Source organism: Acipenser ruthenus, chromosome 14 (genome assembly GCF_902713425.1).
Source record: "Acipenser ruthenus chromosome 14, fAciRut3.2 maternal haplotype, whole genome shotgun sequence".
Lineage (NCBI taxonomy): Eukaryota > Metazoa > Chordata > Actinopteri > Acipenseriformes > Acipenseridae > Acipenser > Acipenser ruthenus.
Genome location: NC_081202.1, coordinates 19,338,561 through 19,355,247, shown reverse-complemented (window position 1 = coordinate 19,355,247; position 16,687 = coordinate 19,338,561). Strand labels below are relative to the sequence as shown.

The window sequence follows — 16,687 nt, the reverse complement described above, 5'->3', positions numbered from 1 at the left end:
TCCTGCCAATCCGTCATTTTTTGCCCTGCGATCCACAGCGAAGCCACCAGACCTATAGTGCTGGAGGACAACACAGATCTGAATGGCTCCACTGCAGATCCACAGGCGCCCTATCAGCCACAGGGGCCCCTGGTGCGCGGTGAACCGTGGGTTCCCCTGCAAACCTAATCCCTCCCTACCCGGGCGGCACTTGACCAATTGTGCACCGCCCCCTAGGAACCCCCGGTCACGGTCGGCAAAGACATAGCCTGGATTCGAAACTGCTACCTCCAGGCTATAGGACACATCCTGCACTCCACGCGGAGCACCTTTACTGGATGCGCCACTCGGGAGCCCTTCAGTTACCTTTTTCAATCTGACTTTATACATTCAATTCACTGTGCAAGGCATTGTGTTAATGTGAATTACATTATACATCTCCAAATTTCCATTCAACCATACAAAATGTACTGAAACCTGAATATATTATCAGTTTTCTCCTTGCTACTACTAGTTGTAATAAGATATTGTTGTTATATTGATATCATTTTACAGCAATAGTGTATATGATGAATGAACAATAATATGGCTACCAATGCAGCTACTGTTGTTTATATGCCAATGCAATTATCGTTGTATTCTAAAAGGCAACAACAACAACCACCAAAATAAACAGTACTCTTTGGGCCTACAGTCAAGATCATATATATCAGAATAATATCACAAAACCACTTTTATTAGCTTTTTCCCATTTCTCATAATGTGCCTTCCCCTACGCAAGCCCCTATTAATAAACCGTATTCTTCCCTTCCAGAGTCCCTGGGCTCTTCAGTTTAGGCACACTGAGTTATCGACATTATCAACACTGGTAATTTAATTTACCAAAGTCCTGCTGTTATCATATCTGGACTCCTTAGAGCTTTCTTTCAACTGTTCACTGGCATCTGTGCTACATTTGGTTTTGGAAACAGAAATACAGGTACTGGCAGCTGTCCTTCTGGAATGTCTACAGGTTGCTTTTCTATAGGTGCAGACATTTAATTTCTACAGGACAAACATTAGACTGACAGGGATGAGAACTGAAGGGGGAGAGAACAAAATTAAAGAGCAAAGCCAGGGGAAAACAACCCCCATCATCAGTTACAGATGCCTTCATTCATTACATCATTTTAGAAGCCAGTGATGGCAGGAACCACTTTTTTATGGGTATTCTTTAGGATAATCACAGAAAGGAGTGATGCAACAGTTAAAGTAATATCAATAATGGATGTAGGATTCCCACGATATATCTGTGATGGCCTCTTTATATAAGCATTGCTTTATCTATTTTCAAATACAGCTCAGCATCACAAGAGCCAGTGACACTGCACGCCAGGTTTCTTCAAGACTACTTCTATCCTGGCAAAGGGCTAAACCTACAACCTCCAATTGTGTAGTCTCTGCCAGACAATCAGACAATAACACATCTTATTCATTCAAGTTCTATATTTGTGAAGTTTTGATAGAAGGCCTATTTTTTAGTGTGTTGCTGTATAATATTTTTATGTGCCTCACAGAAGGTAAAAGAAAACACATCTTAATTTTCCCCTCTCTCTTTGGTTTCAGGATAGTGGAAACACCCAAGAAGACGGAATATCCTGATTTGCCTATGCAACCACAATAACCAGACGGTTTTCTCACAAAGGAATTATAAGGCAGTCACACAGATACACAAACAAGAACAGACTGTGAGCAACATACCTACAAAGGGGACTGGCTTATGATGGTATTAAATAGCTGTGAGGATGTTATAATATTTGTTTAAATGATAACAATAAGAGGAGTTGATTTTATTAGGAGCTCCCCAACAATCTGGCAAAATAAGCATTAAAACACAGAAGAAGTGCTGATGAAGCAAGCATGTCTGTTTGCTGTGGAACTTCAAGTATAGCACCACAGTAGGTATTTCACTGATTTCAACAGCATTCATTAAAAAAATGTATTTTTGACCAGTACAGTCTATTATCTTGTGCAAAAGGGACAAGTTTTAAAACAGGATTTAGTAATTTGCATAAGCTTTTACTACAGCTCTCAGAAATCATACATGTGTTTTTTTTAAATGCAGATTTTTTTTTTTTTTTTTGTTGAAAATCTAGGAACATACCACCATGGAATGATAAAAAGAAATGTGTGGGATTGGGTGAATGTATAGACATTTTTACCACGTGACTGAACAATGAAAAGGGCAGTGCAAAGGTTTTCAGAACATCTGCGGCTCCAGGAATATCGACACACAAAATGAACATTTCTGTGCATAAACTGATCGCTTTCATAACAAATGTCCAGAATGTTCCTGGAATACCTTTTGTTTAAATATTTCCTTAGCCTAATCTTCCTTAGCCTAATCCGCCCCCAGTGAAGAGCTTTAAGAACCCAACAACCTCAGCAAAATCATTACTAACACCACATAATATTCTACATCAATATGAACAATAATAATTGGAATACGTTATAGTTTAAAGCTATTCACCGAGTTTAACCATTCAATGCACAACAGTAATTATTTAGTTTTACATCGAAGGGGGTGCCACCTCAAAGGCTGCCTAAGGTACTAGTTAACCTAACACCGGCCCTACCCTTCTGTGACGTTCAGTTTATGTACATACTCCTGGTGTTGCAGATGTTCCCAGAGCCTTATTCAGTTCATATAACCTGCTTGCAGAACATGCAGAAATCTAATTGTGTGTTAAAGAAATAGGGCTGTGATTATTGATCCATAGCTTTCCTGAAAGCTTAAGATGCAGTTAAAAAAAAAAAAAAAGTATTTGAAGTAAGATAACTTATTTTACCCTCTAATGCAGGCTCGTATTGGAAGTACAAAATAATGAAACCAACGGCACTTAAGTCACTTAAACCTTTATTTATTTTTTTACATTAAAACCTGCAATATACATTTCAGTGTGTCAATACAAATGGGATCAGAGTGTTCGGTCCTTTTCCATATTCAGACTTGTTGACTGTCCTTAATTGCTTTGAAAATCAATTTCTGTCAGCCAATACAAAATCTTCAGATAATGACAGCAACTAACAAATTCAGAGACACCAAGTCAACAAACTTATATGCTGCATCTCAACTAGATTGCATATGACAGTAGGTTAATTAAAATACAGTATCATACTTGCCCTTGTGAACAGCATCTCTCTGCACCTTCCTCAGGTCATAACTGTTTATATGGTAGAAACTGATTTTAATTGATGACATGAAGTCTATATGAATAATTACGAAAATGACATTGAATTGCATTCCCCATTCAATAGCTGAATATAAAGCAGCACTATATACAATCTCTGCATTAATAAAGCATTCATAAACGTCTCCTTTTTTGCCAGAAACTGTGCTACATCAGTTACATCGGTAAATAGGAGACTTCCCAAAGGGGGTTGCCTGTGACCTTGTATTGATTAAGACTGCAGTGGAATGTTATTTGCAATCTCATTGCATAACAGAAATCAGCAGGTAGCCGTGATGCTTTTACAAGATGAATTGCTGGCATTTGAGAAAAATCACCTTTTCTACCCTTTCTCTTATGATCGCCTTTAACTGCTAATGTCTATCCTAGAGCCTTTAAATACTATATCAGTCTGTCACCCCAAACAGACAACAATAACAATAACAAAAAAAATCTACAGTAGGTGACCATGCATTAAATGGGTTTTTAAAATACTACAATGACCATTGCATCTCTCATTACTTTGATAGCTCTGCAGCTAGTTTCAGTTAGAAATAATTTAACAGGGTAATACAACTTCCAAAAGGACACAGTATTAAAAATACATTTGGACAAAGTAGTGCGAAATGTTCTATTATTTGTTTATTTAGCAGACGCCTTCATCCAAGGCGACTTACAGAGACTAGGGTGCGTGAACTATGCATCAGCTGCAGAGTCACTTACAACTACGTCTCACCCGAAAGACGGAGCACAAGGAGGTTAAGTGATTTGCTCAGGGTCACACAATGAGTCAGTGGCTGAGGTGGGATTTGAACTGGGGACCTTCTTGTTACAAGCCCTTTTCTTTAACCACTGGACCACACAGCCTCATAACTACCTTTCAGCTAAAACGCTATATTAAATACATGAAAAGAAGGGAACCCCTGTGTGCACTGATTTCCATCATGATTGAGGATTTTGTGGTGGTGTTTTTTTTACTGAAAGTGGGTTACTTGTCCATATTAAGCTGAAGTATATATTGATCAAATATCTTGAAAGAGCTTCAATGCATGGGAGTGAAGGCTATTGATATAATTTTGACCAGGCCCTACTTAAAGGACAATGTTCTAACTGTGGGTTGATTCTAACTACAGCATCTCATTTTTTAAGGATGTCCTGTAAGGGTTGAAAAATAAAATAAGCATCATATAAATTACTGAATGGGAGATTGAATTTAGCCAAGTCAAATGTGTGAACTTATACTGAAGAGTATACCCTGGTCTTTCTCATAATTGTGCCAACATGGTATATATTGTAGCTGCAGACAGTATATCATTTGGAGGAGAAAAAAAAAACTAATACAAAAACATTCCCCTCTTGTAAACATTTAAATGAAGCTGTGCTGTATTAGAAGATAATCTGATTTAGTACTGAAGCATTTAATGCAAGAAACCAGTTTGTACACATAACTCACATATTCTTCTTCCCCAAAGATCTTGGGAAGATGCATTGTGTGTTAAAATGTATTCGGCTGGGAAAATATTTTATGAATCAGTAACCACTGATGCTCTTGCTCAAATCTCACAGTAACGTTCTAATTATAAATGTCTTCTTCTATGACTCCTCAGTTAGACATGTTGAATGCAGATACCCTATTATTGTTTCGTAACTCGCTGTAAAGTAAAAGTGAAGTAATTTTCAGCTTTAAACCACGTTTGGTTAAGTATTTTCCATTCTTGTATGAACGCATTTTCCATTCTTGTATAAAAGCATGAATTTAATAAGAACAATTAAAATTGCATTTGCAATTATAAATTATTAAATAAAGAGGCAATACAAAATGTATCCCAGACACGTATGATGCGAATTGGTGTGCATCTGTTTGCTAATTCTGCTTTTACTCTCACTGTTTTTTGGTGTCCTTCAATGATGTGTGTAATCAATCTCAATTATTAGCGTACAACACAGATCTTTCCCTCACTGCTTTGATGCAGTTCCTGTTCGACTGTGAACTTTGACATTTGACTTACGTGCCTTAACAGATTTGATATTGAAACAGCTTGACCTTCAGTAATTAACAATGGTATTTGGTAACCTTGGCCTCATATTCAATAACCAAGGTATGCTACAAGGCCTACAAACCACTATATACTGTATAATTTCTTTAACCATTTCAGTGAGTGTATTTCTGGTTCTGCACATTCAGTAATACCTACAGCTATGGCCCAAGGTTTTGCATCATCTACAATTTTAGGATTGAGACATAATTTAACAAAAAAAAAACCTATAAAAACATAATTTGATGACGTAATCAACTACAAACTGATATCACAAACGTCTACCAGAAGCTATAATAGTAGTACCATATTTAATGGTAAATTTCGAAATGTCATATTTTTCAATTTTTGTTTTTTGTTAAGTATATGGAAAACTGCAAAGCAGTATGTGATTCAATATGTTAACGTAACATTATTTAGCAGGTTTCACTCGACAAAATGAGTTCATTCTATAGGGTGATGCAAAACTATTGGCCATAGCTGAAGTACACAGCAGGGAATGGCTAAATTTGGAAGCAAATGATTAATGAATTACTAAAACTCCAGCATAACTAATTCTACTAAAGGTTCTCGATATCTACAGCCCCTTGAGAGATTCTGACATGTGATACCGAATGCATTACTACATGACACTGAATCCTTTTCCCTTAGAAGAAACTGAAGGAACAAAGAACCAACTGCCCCTTGGAAATAACTTCTGTTTCCAGCTGCATTACAGAAAAGAGCAGCCAAAGTCATTGTTGTGGGCTGTGTGAAGCTGTCAGGGGTTGTAATTGTGAGTTAATTTACAGGTTGCCAACAGTCACAGTCAGCTTCCCAGGCTGGTATTGGCATTACAAAGAAGTCCTTGACAATGAGGTGTCATTTTAAGTTTACCACTCTCCACTCTGCATTGTATCTGTTCTAACATCTCTTGAGGTCAAACCAATAATGGCCTCAGCAATAATTCATGGTTTTTCCCCTTACTAAATGCTGCTACGTGCCAGACATAATGATTTTTTCAATGGGCGACAAGATACTTTCATAGCAACTTGACCATACACACCTGAAGTGACACAGATGCAATGTGACAGATTTGAAAACTGCCATATCTATAAAACTATTAAAATTGCTATTGACAAAACCATGATCAAGATTGGTACATATTCATCAACATTATGTGGAAATTATGAGTGTCTTCTCTGATGGTATTTCAACATATATGGCAATAAATCATACATACCAGGCTTATCCAGTTCCTTTGAAATGGACTCCCATATATTATCTTTCATCTCTGTATCTTTATATTTGCAATGATCATCTGTGGGTGTTTTTCCACATCAAGTATTATTGTTTCCTCCGTCATTTTGGGTACTGCTTCACTCTGCTGGATCACGTGCATTGAAGCTGTTCTCTGATTGCTCAATTCCCTAGTTGTCGTGCGACAAAATCCCAAAAAATAGGATTCAATTCTATTTATTTAGTGTCGCCCCCACGTCGCCTTTCTTGTCATCTGTGGTGTGAGTTTTATTAATTTTGTTGCTTCACTGCACATTTGCACTTGTCGCATCGCGTCTGGTGTGTAGCTGCCTTTACTCAAACCCACTTGGGTGATAAAGCTTTTTTTCATGTGTTTCATTAACTCACGCCTCCAGAACATGTTTATGATTTCGATGCTTCATTGTGTGCAATTATATTTTCAGTTATCATTTATGTTTTTGTTTTGTTTTTTCAAACATTTTTTCATGTATCTTAATGTGTAAAATAAAGAAATGATCATTTAAAAAAATGCAGTAGGGGCTCCCGAGTGGCGCATCCAGTAAAGGAGCTGCGTGGAGTACAGGATGCGCCCTGGAGATCGCAGGTTCCAATCCAGGCTATGTCACTGCCGACTGTGACCGGGGGTTCCTAGGGGGCGGCGCACAATTGGCTGAGCGATGCCCAGGTAGGGAGGGCTTTGGTCGGGAGGGCAATCCACGGTTCACCGCGCACCAGCGATCCCTGTGGCTGATAGGGCGCCTGCAGGTTTGCAGTGGAGCCATTCAGATGTGTGTTGTCCTCCAGCACTATAGGTCTGGTGGCTTCGCTGTGGACCTGCAGTGCGAAAAATTATGGATTGGCAGGAACACGTTTCGGAGGACGCGTGTTTCGGAGGACGCGTGTTTCGGAGGACGTGTGTTTCAGTCTCCGTTTCCCGAGTTGCCGGGGAATTGCAGCGGTGAACCGGGATAAAAATAATAATTGGGCATTCCAAATTGGGGAGAAAACTGGGGTAAGTCTGGTTACATTTCATATCAATTTGTTATACTGCATTTAAATCATACTGTGCCATGTTGTATTTCTATGAAACATACATTAACATGATGATGTTTATTTAACAGTGGAGCTGTCCCTTTTAGCTGTTGGCTTTAAAATTGAAATGCAAAGATCTCCAGAAGCGTGACTTGTGTATAACACAGGGTTTTTTTCCATTACTTTATGGAACAATCCAAACAGATTAGGAATGCACCAGAGGATGTGATTTCTTCATCACTGTCTGTGTTTCACATCACTGCCACAGTGAGAAGTGCAGCAAAGCCTATTAAGCGAGAGCCAACAAAAATACATTGTTTACCCCTTTTTTTGTGTCACTAAGCTATGGCTGCAGAAACACCTGTCAGACTGACTTGTACTTTAAAAGACAATTGTTTCATTCAGACAAATGCTGTTTTTTCTAGCTTTTATTTTAATACCCTATGACATTTTTCCCACTCGGATCCCTTTGCATATTAAACATTCTAGTATCCCTTAATAGAACATCCTCCTCCTCTTCAAGCATGAGCATGCTATTCAGTGGAGCCCTGTATAAATGCATTGGGACACCATAAGGTTGTACATTCTCTAAGTATGCAGAATGGCTAGAGAAAGACTGCCAATGATGATTGCCCAGACTGGTACTGCACCAAGGGCTGTACCAGACGTAGCAGTAACCGTAGCAGAAGTATATTTCTAGGGAGGAAAATACAAGGATGTATTGGTAGTATTTGGGACGGCATTGTATTTGTGAGACAGAGAAACAGCAGTATAACTAAACAGCAGAGGATCTCAATACGTTAACCTAAATTTGAAACCTGATTTGTTGTACAGCTTTTAGTATTGTTATTAAGTGGATAAATAAATAAAACCTGGTGGACCCAGCTTGATTAATAGACTGGTGGTATTTAGACCCCCAAAACTGTCCTTTTTAATTGACAGCTATTCCAAGATTGTATTACCAGTAATAGGAAACCTATGTTTTTATTTCTATACCCCACACACAGAACATATTCAGAAAAGTAAGATCTTACCTTAAAAAGTCTTAGAATATTGGCAACCATGATTGACACTGAACTTGCAGCAGCACCTATTACTCCAACAATCTTGTCAGGCTTGGCGAAGATAGGGGGATCCCCATTGGCACACCTTACGTCTGATGCATCTTTCTCAATGAGAGCTTGCACAAATGTCAAAGACTGCTCCAAGGCATAAGTGTCCCTGGAACAAGTGTCAAGGACCCGGGCACCCAGCGTGACATTAGGAAGGAGGTCAGGATCCTTATTGATCTGGTCTATGGCATAAAGCATAGCTTCCAGTCTATGGATCCCTTTTTCCTTCTTCAAATCCCCACAAGGCACGCCTCGATCTCCTCTAGAATGAACAGGGAAAAGTCCTCCCAAAATGATATCACCTTCCAGGCGGATGGAATGGGCATGTTCCTGGGCCTCTGTTTTTTGCATGGTGAGCAGCCAGCAGTATTTGGCTGTCAGTAGAAAGAAGCATTGGCAGGAAAAAGATCTCTTCCTTTCCCTCACCATGTTTGCTTAAGATACAGCAACTGTCAAAGAAGTGAAGGTTCTTCTGGTTAGAGTATACAGACCATCTGAAGGTGCACAACATAAACACGACCATCAGTCCCAACCCACTATCAATTCAGAGCCATGCAGCGGGTCGACAAATCAATGCTGTTCACAGAAGGATGGCTGTCGATTTTTATAACATCTCTGCCACATGTGCCTTGCATTTGAAAAATGTATCTTTTGGAGTGCCAAAGGAATCCTGAAGTGCAATGCTGCTGCTGAGTCTCAGTATGATTTTGAAGGCATTATATTCCTAATTTTCATCTGCTCTCAGTGTCCTGCAAAAGATGCATCAATAAAAATAGCTTTAGTATCTAGTCCAATGATTATTAATGCATTTTTAATTTCATAGCATATTGCCTTGTTTTCTTTAACACACACACACACACACACCCCCCCCCCCACACACACACACACACACACACATACTCACAGTTTAATGCACTGAAAATTCCCTTACGAATGTTAAACACCTGGCACCGAGTGCAAGATACATTATTACAAGTGTCTAGGTATGTGATAAGCATTGTATTTTTCTAAACTACTTCAAAATGCTTCAAAAGTATAATAATATGTATGCATGGAAGTCTTGATATTTCTGTACAAATATCCATGCATATATATTGGAAGGTTCTATGAATCACCATGTTTGTCTGACTATTATAATCATAAACTGTTAATAATAGAGCACATGATTAACATTGAAAGTGTTTTTGTTTTTCCGCATTGAAATCCAGGAGACTCGCTTTTAATTAAGGAAGAGCGAAAACCAAAACACCCATTCTCTTTGGAGAATTTACTACGACTTAGTAACTGTAAGACATCACACATAAAAAAGAAAGTCTGCTGATGGAGCAATCTTTTTTCATTCAAGACCCACAAGATATACTGTCAGGCAAGATACTCCATACGGTTCTAGCTAATTATAATTTAATTTAAGCACAACTCTTGAAAATGTGAGATTCTTAACCACCCAAAGGCACTACTAAGTTGTAGTCTCCTAAAGATCAGCCTTATTCACTCTTAGTGCTGACCTAAATAGATCTGTGTTGCACCTTTCACTCTGATCTTCCTGAATAAAGATGTTCTGTTCTGTCAAAAACATAAATACAAGCAGCATTGTGTAACTACCTGCAATAGCACTAGATGTGTGGTGCCATGTCTAGCACAATTGCTGGTTTTGTTAGCACTAAACGGTTGCTTCTTATTTTTTAAGTGTTTTATTTCTTGACGAGTAATAACATCTGCCATTGGCCCTTTTGCAAGATACTATGAATAGGCATCCTAATATTTTACTGACCATTATTCATTGTCTGCATAAATGACAAACCAGGGTCATCAATTGAGGAAGCACATAAGGATAATAATGTTGTTTTTAGTGCCTCCGGTCTTCAGTTTCATTAAGGGCTTTTGTTGTAATGTCCCATGACATTACTCTTTTAAATGCAATTGACATGCATTCTGCACTGTTTGCCACCTTTTAATTATTTCACATGCTGTATTGTTTCTAAACATCCTATAAACAGACGTTTATTTATATTTTTGGTAATTAAAAGCACTATTAACATTAGGGGAAGGATATAATTCATGTATTATACACTCTAAGACAAAAGAATGTTTGAATGTCGTGGAACCACTAGCTTGTAGAAAGAAAAATAGGAAACGATTTGTCTTCACCATTTGACCTTAACTTGTAGCAATCAGTGTATATGTTACATGGGATCAAGCCCTAAAATATCTGGTCAACCATTGAAATTCTTTGAAGCAGGAGTTCTTCAAAGCTGACAGCTGCATACAAGAGAAAACACAGTTCCTCTAGTCTATAATGACCTCTTAAAACTATTAAAGCCCTCTGCTACATAAAGTGCAGTTGGGAACTCCAAAACATACTAAAACAGACAATTGATCTTATACTACATTAACCAAGATACTGATCAGCACTGCTTTATTTCAGCATTGAAAACCTTCTCAGAATAAGAACAACTCAGGCTTAACCACATTATTGGTGATAAAATGCCTTGCAATTGATTACATTTAAATCTCAGTGATGACAATGTCTAACATGGTGGTGCTTGTATGTCATAAATCCGAATGTAGCTAATTTATTACAATCTGGTTAAAGAATGTATACCTCAATCAGTTAATATGAATACTTATTACAGAATTTCAGAATTTAAGATTTAAAATCCAATACATTTTTTAAACGTCGTCCAGACATGTCAAATGTTCAACCTCTCATTGGTGTTGTTGATAAAAACATATTTTCCCTTTTAAAAAAATCGTCGTATACCAAACCTTCATATCGTTATGAAAATGTATTGACTACATAATGCAGTACGGTAATAATACTATATGTGATATTGCCCTTCAAATGCAGGAATATTACCAAAGATATCAATATCAACTTGATAGGAACATAATGCTTCCCCAGATCTATGGCAATAGGGATGCGATGTAATCGTCTGTATACAAGAATTTGCTCAATAAAATGCAATGCAGTTGTAGCCATTTTATTTTATTCTCTCAGGGATAGTGCATATTATTTCAGGTTACCTGGCATAGCTGATACTAGTGCTTCATTTAGATAATTTAGGATTTATCGGCATTTAGAATATTATCCACATTTCGCTTGGTTGTCAGATTAATTTCTAAACATGTCCCTGAATTGAAAGTCGGTTAGTTTTAAGTTAATCGTATAATATTCTATAAAATATTTGCCATATTTTTACCAACTGTACGGGCTTCTTTGCGAGTATAAGCATCTTATAGGAAATTACATCTCGGATAGCTAAATAAATTGTGACTATTGACAGTAATCCAATAAATCGTCCAAGAAATAATATAATATCAATAAATAACACTAGTAATAATAGAAGTCCAAAGAAAGCTAACAGGAAGAACAGAGTAGTCTGCGTGGATTACTTTCCAGCACTGAACATATGTAACCTGCACCCTTCCCCAAAAACAATTACACTGGAAAGAAGCACTCTCCAATCTTCCTTTAATTTACACGATCCGGTATGTGTCAAACACGAAGCATCTTCTGGCGATTCTATTACATTTTCTCCAACTGTACAATCCTCTAGGGATCGTCACGCTATTTTGTGGAACAGATAGCTTTTGTAGCCCTGTTGCTAGGAGAATGTATCATTTTAATCCTCTCTATACTCAAAATGTTAATTGTTACTGATAATCTGACATAATTAATCATGCTGACACGGATCATGTCAGATTAAACACAACCGGAAACAAATCCTTTGGGGAAATGTAAAACATGTTCATAAGAAAAATAAAAAATAAAAAAGCATACTAGTAATTATTATAGTGCATCAACAGTTCATTTTAAACTCTTTTTTTTTTTTTGACAACAGTGTTCAAAATCTCAATATATCACACATAAGTGATGGGGAAGGATAGACAACCCTTAATTAAAATGTGAGCAGAAGCGGGCAGCCGGCTGCATTTCAAATTTCTAAAAGCTTCTATCTTTTTTGTGTCCCCAAACAATCACAATGTGTTTTTTTTTTTTTTTTTTTAATGAAACACGTTTCATTTGGTTCTAGGCAGTAGCATTTGTGACGTAATTTGATGCTTAAATTGAATTAGTAATACATACAGAATCCTCTTTTAGTTGCAGAAGCATACAAATCATGGTATTTCATGCCTTAGCATAAAAAAATACTAATGTGTTCAATACAGCATATAGTCAAATACTATTAAATATTAATATTATTAGTAACTGTAGTACAGTAATAGACTTTCTGGCGCGAAAGTTTCTATTTTTTATGTTTGTTCTTTTGTCGAAGCATATTGAATTATTAGAGCTGCATGAGGAAGTTCCGTGGGAAATATACTGCACTGCAAAGAACATATCAAAAAATACAAATTAAGAAAACGCACACTTACTATGGCAAATTTTCCCGGCAAATTGAGCATATGTTTTTATACAGTTTGTTCAAATGCCCACAACATTCCTCTTACAGCACTTTAATGAAAGTAATTGTAACACCTTTTGTATAACGTACCTGGTTCGCTGTTTTGGTAGATTTTTTTTTTCTTAAATCAGTGGTATCTCCAATTCCTTTGAAGATAAAAATACATGACATTCTTGTTCACATGCCGATCCAATTTTTTTTTTAGCTCCACAGATATCATTTAGAAGTAGGAGACAAAAGATTATGGCACATTGTTACATTCAGCAGATTATCTTATCTGGTCTATGCCCAGAGAAAATACAGTCAGAACACTTGATGCAGAAATCACACCCATGCTTCCAATATGACTTAATAAAAGGAACGATTACACTAAAAATAACTTATTTCAGTACGTACCTGCTGTTCTGCATTTTACTCCAGTTTCCTCTTGCTCTTTTCAGCCCGCTTGAAGCTGCATTAGTAACTGTTCTTGGTGCTGAAAGGGACAGCGAATCGAGAAAGGAGGAGCACGTCTCCTCCAAATGAATAGCAAAATACTCCCACTGGCAGTGAGTGGTCTTCTCAACTCTCATTCTAATCCTCATCAGATGCTCAGTATCAGCCGTTCAATCAATCCACAGGCAATGAGGCTTTCTTCCTCAGATTGTTTTACTTTTTACATGTTTTTTTGCGTTACTACGGAATACATAACTGGAATTTTACATACATGTGTTATATATGGCAGTAAAAAAATAACACTTTACACATACTATTGAGTATCATTGACATGGACAGAACAGAATCTCATTTCGGCGAACTAACCCCTTGCATTAATTAAAACACTTACGCATAGTTATTAGAGTTGTAAAGGGGCACAGACAATATTCTGAAAAAAAGAATTGAAATACTGAATTTATAGAAACGTATAGATTCTAGATTTAAAAAAAAACATTGTACTATTAATATTTCTGTTTTATGTTTAAATGCATTGACAACTGAAGTATATTTTTCATTGCTTAGAGAGAGAGAGAGAGAGAGAGAGAGAGAGAGAGAGAGAGAGAGAGAGAGAGAGAGAGAGAGAGAGAGAGAGAGAGAGATTGATTGAGATTAAACTCTGTGTCCTCCCTCAGCAGATCTCTACCTAGGAGAAACATCCCATCCGCATAAATATTTTAGCTTTTGAATATAACACCCGGTGATTTTAGTATATTGAATTGAATGAATCACAGATAACTATATATAGTGTATAATGCATGTGGTGTGTAACTGAGCCTCTGACAAATATAAAGCAGGGGCGCTGGAACTAGGGGTGCTGGGGGTGCAGTAGATTTCAACACCCACACTTTAAAAATTGTTCCAGGGCCACTGATATAAAGTGGTAAATATAAAGGCTAATTAATTTCAGATTATGTATAACATTTTATTCCCGGTGCCATGAGGAACACGAATGTATATGGAGCCCATTTAAATTTAAATATTCAAAAATACCCCGTCCAATCTGAAATCAGACAAAGACAGAAAGCAATAGTGTCTAGTATCTAGTTTTCCCAAATTAATGGTTTACAAAACCAGTTAATACGGGGCCTTATGGTTTATCCTTGGTTTCTATTTTTAAATACATTATTGTTAGAGTAGCCAGCAAGTTTTCAAAATTAACATTTGCCTAGATATTGCCAAGTTACTGTATATACCCTATAACACGTTTTTAATACATTACATATTTCCCCAGACACGGACAGTATTTACCCTACAACAATATTTGTGTATTTTGTTTACATTTTCAATAATACTTGCTTCTTAGGTTGAAAAGATTGATTTTCAGACGCTGCAATACATGCATTTCTAGCATGCAAAATACAAACGTCAGGTTCTGATCAGTAGACTAGCTCTATCTAGTGGCTAAACAATGCAACAGTTGATCAGCCTTTCACTGACACTGACATACACCAATGCATTTCTACCACAGGGATGGATTAAAGCAGCAATCTCACATGAGCACACATCCTAAAGTATATTACTAATTGACACGAATCCACGTGAACTTAAAAAGAACGAATGGGAGCAAATTATAATTAAATCAGTCATTCTGTATTCAAGATCATTTGCTTTTTTCAACGTATATGTAGGTGAATTAATGCGTGAAAGATGTAATAAGGCCAAACGAGTCAGTTTCGGATACTGAAGACATTTTATTAGCTGCTCAAGGTAAATGATCTTGACAGCATCACAAAAGCATTTTTGGTAATGTGGCTTTGATTGTAACTGATCTTGGCAACTAGTCCAAAATGTAAAATCTTATGTTTAAAAAATCAACCAATCTTTTTTAATTCGTATTTAAATACACTGGTTCTTTTATACAAGTTATTCAAACGTTTTGCACCCAAAGCTTATTATACTACAATTCAAGGTAACAGATTAAGGCCTATTTTTAATAAAACATAATTTCTTATAATTTAACAAATAGTCTATAAAAAAAAGTATTTGTTCATGACACAAGTATTGGCACCCCTGCTTTAGTATTTTGTGTCCTCTTTTTGTTTTATTATGACTTTCTGATGTTTATGATAATTCTTAACCAGTATGTTACATTTTGCTGGTGAAATTGGGGCCCATTCTGTTTTGCATATTTCCTTCGGCTTAGGCAGACTGGATACCCAATGCTTGGTTACAGCTTTTTTCAGATCATTCTAAAGAATTTCTAATGGATTGAGATCTGGTGATTGTGAAGGCCACTCCAGAACTTTTATCTTTGTTTTCTTCAAGAATTCCAGAGTTATTATTATTTATTTATTTCTTAGCAGACGCCCTTATCCAGGGCGACTTACAATTGTTACAAGATATCACATTATTTTTTTACATACAATTACCCATTTATAGTTGGGTTTTTACTGGAGCAATCTAGGTAAAGTACCTTGCTTAAGGGTACAGCAGCAGTGTCCCCCAGCTGGGACTGAACCCATGACCCTCTGGTCAAGAGTCTAGAGCCCTAACCACTACTCCACACAGCCGTATGCTTCTGGTCTTTATCGTGTTGGAAGATAAACTGTCTGCCAATCAGCGTACAAGCAGATGGTATCATTTTACTTTGTAGAATGTTTTGATACAAGGCTGCATGTCTATCTAATATTTTCCATAATAATGACCATAAAATGAAACAATATATATATGGGAAAAAATAACTAAATCAAATTATTTTACAATAGTGATATATCAGTGTTTGTATTTATTGCCAAACCAGATACGTTCTTGCAGACTGCTCCGACCTTTTTTGGTGTACCAGGAAATTACATCAGAGGAAAAAGTGCAGTTTACTGCAAAGTTTGTTTGGCATAGTAAAGAAAACTGGGTGTTTGGGTGCAAGGGACATATATAATGATTTTAATGTTTAAACGGCAAGCAAGCGAGACAATACATCCAAGAAAAGGTGAAATCTGCACAAAACAAAAAGATAAGCACAACAAAAGTAAACTTTCATATCTACCAATAGCTAATCATTTATTTAGTTCACCTATATATAGCATGGTCCAAAATGTCTATATAAACAAAATCTACACCAACAGTCCTTGGCAACCAAGCGATGCTAATAGTGGTCATTTTCCTTGCTCACCTGATACCAAAGTTGTATGAAGTTGAAACTATAGCCACTTCATCTTTGCCTTTCCTTGAAGAGACTGCTGTGGCTTGAAGCGTGTAAA

General features: G+C 36.9%; 1 protein-coding gene across 2 annotated transcripts in view; it reads right to left on the bottom strand.

Annotated features, from left to right (window-relative positions):
• LOC117419481 (metabotropic glutamate receptor 8-like) overlaps positions 1 to 13,679 on the bottom strand; it is a 148,484-nt gene extending 134,805 nt beyond the window's left edge. The window contains exons 1-3 of one of the 2 annotated variants that reach the window (XM_034032252.3): positions 13,410 to 13,679; positions 13,104 to 13,159; positions 8,530 to 9,356 (exon numbers count right to left, since the gene is read on the bottom strand). In XM_034032252.3, coding sequence (XP_033888143.1) covers positions 8,530 to 9,036 — 507 coding nt within the window. In that variant the 5' untranslated portion in view covers positions 9,037 to 9,356; positions 13,104 to 13,159; positions 13,410 to 13,679. The remainder of the gene's footprint in view (positions 1 to 8,529; positions 9,357 to 13,103; positions 13,160 to 13,409) is intronic. The other variant, XM_034926190.2, reaches the window with a different exon arrangement.
• Positions 13,680 to 16,687: the final 3,008 nt, after the last annotated feature.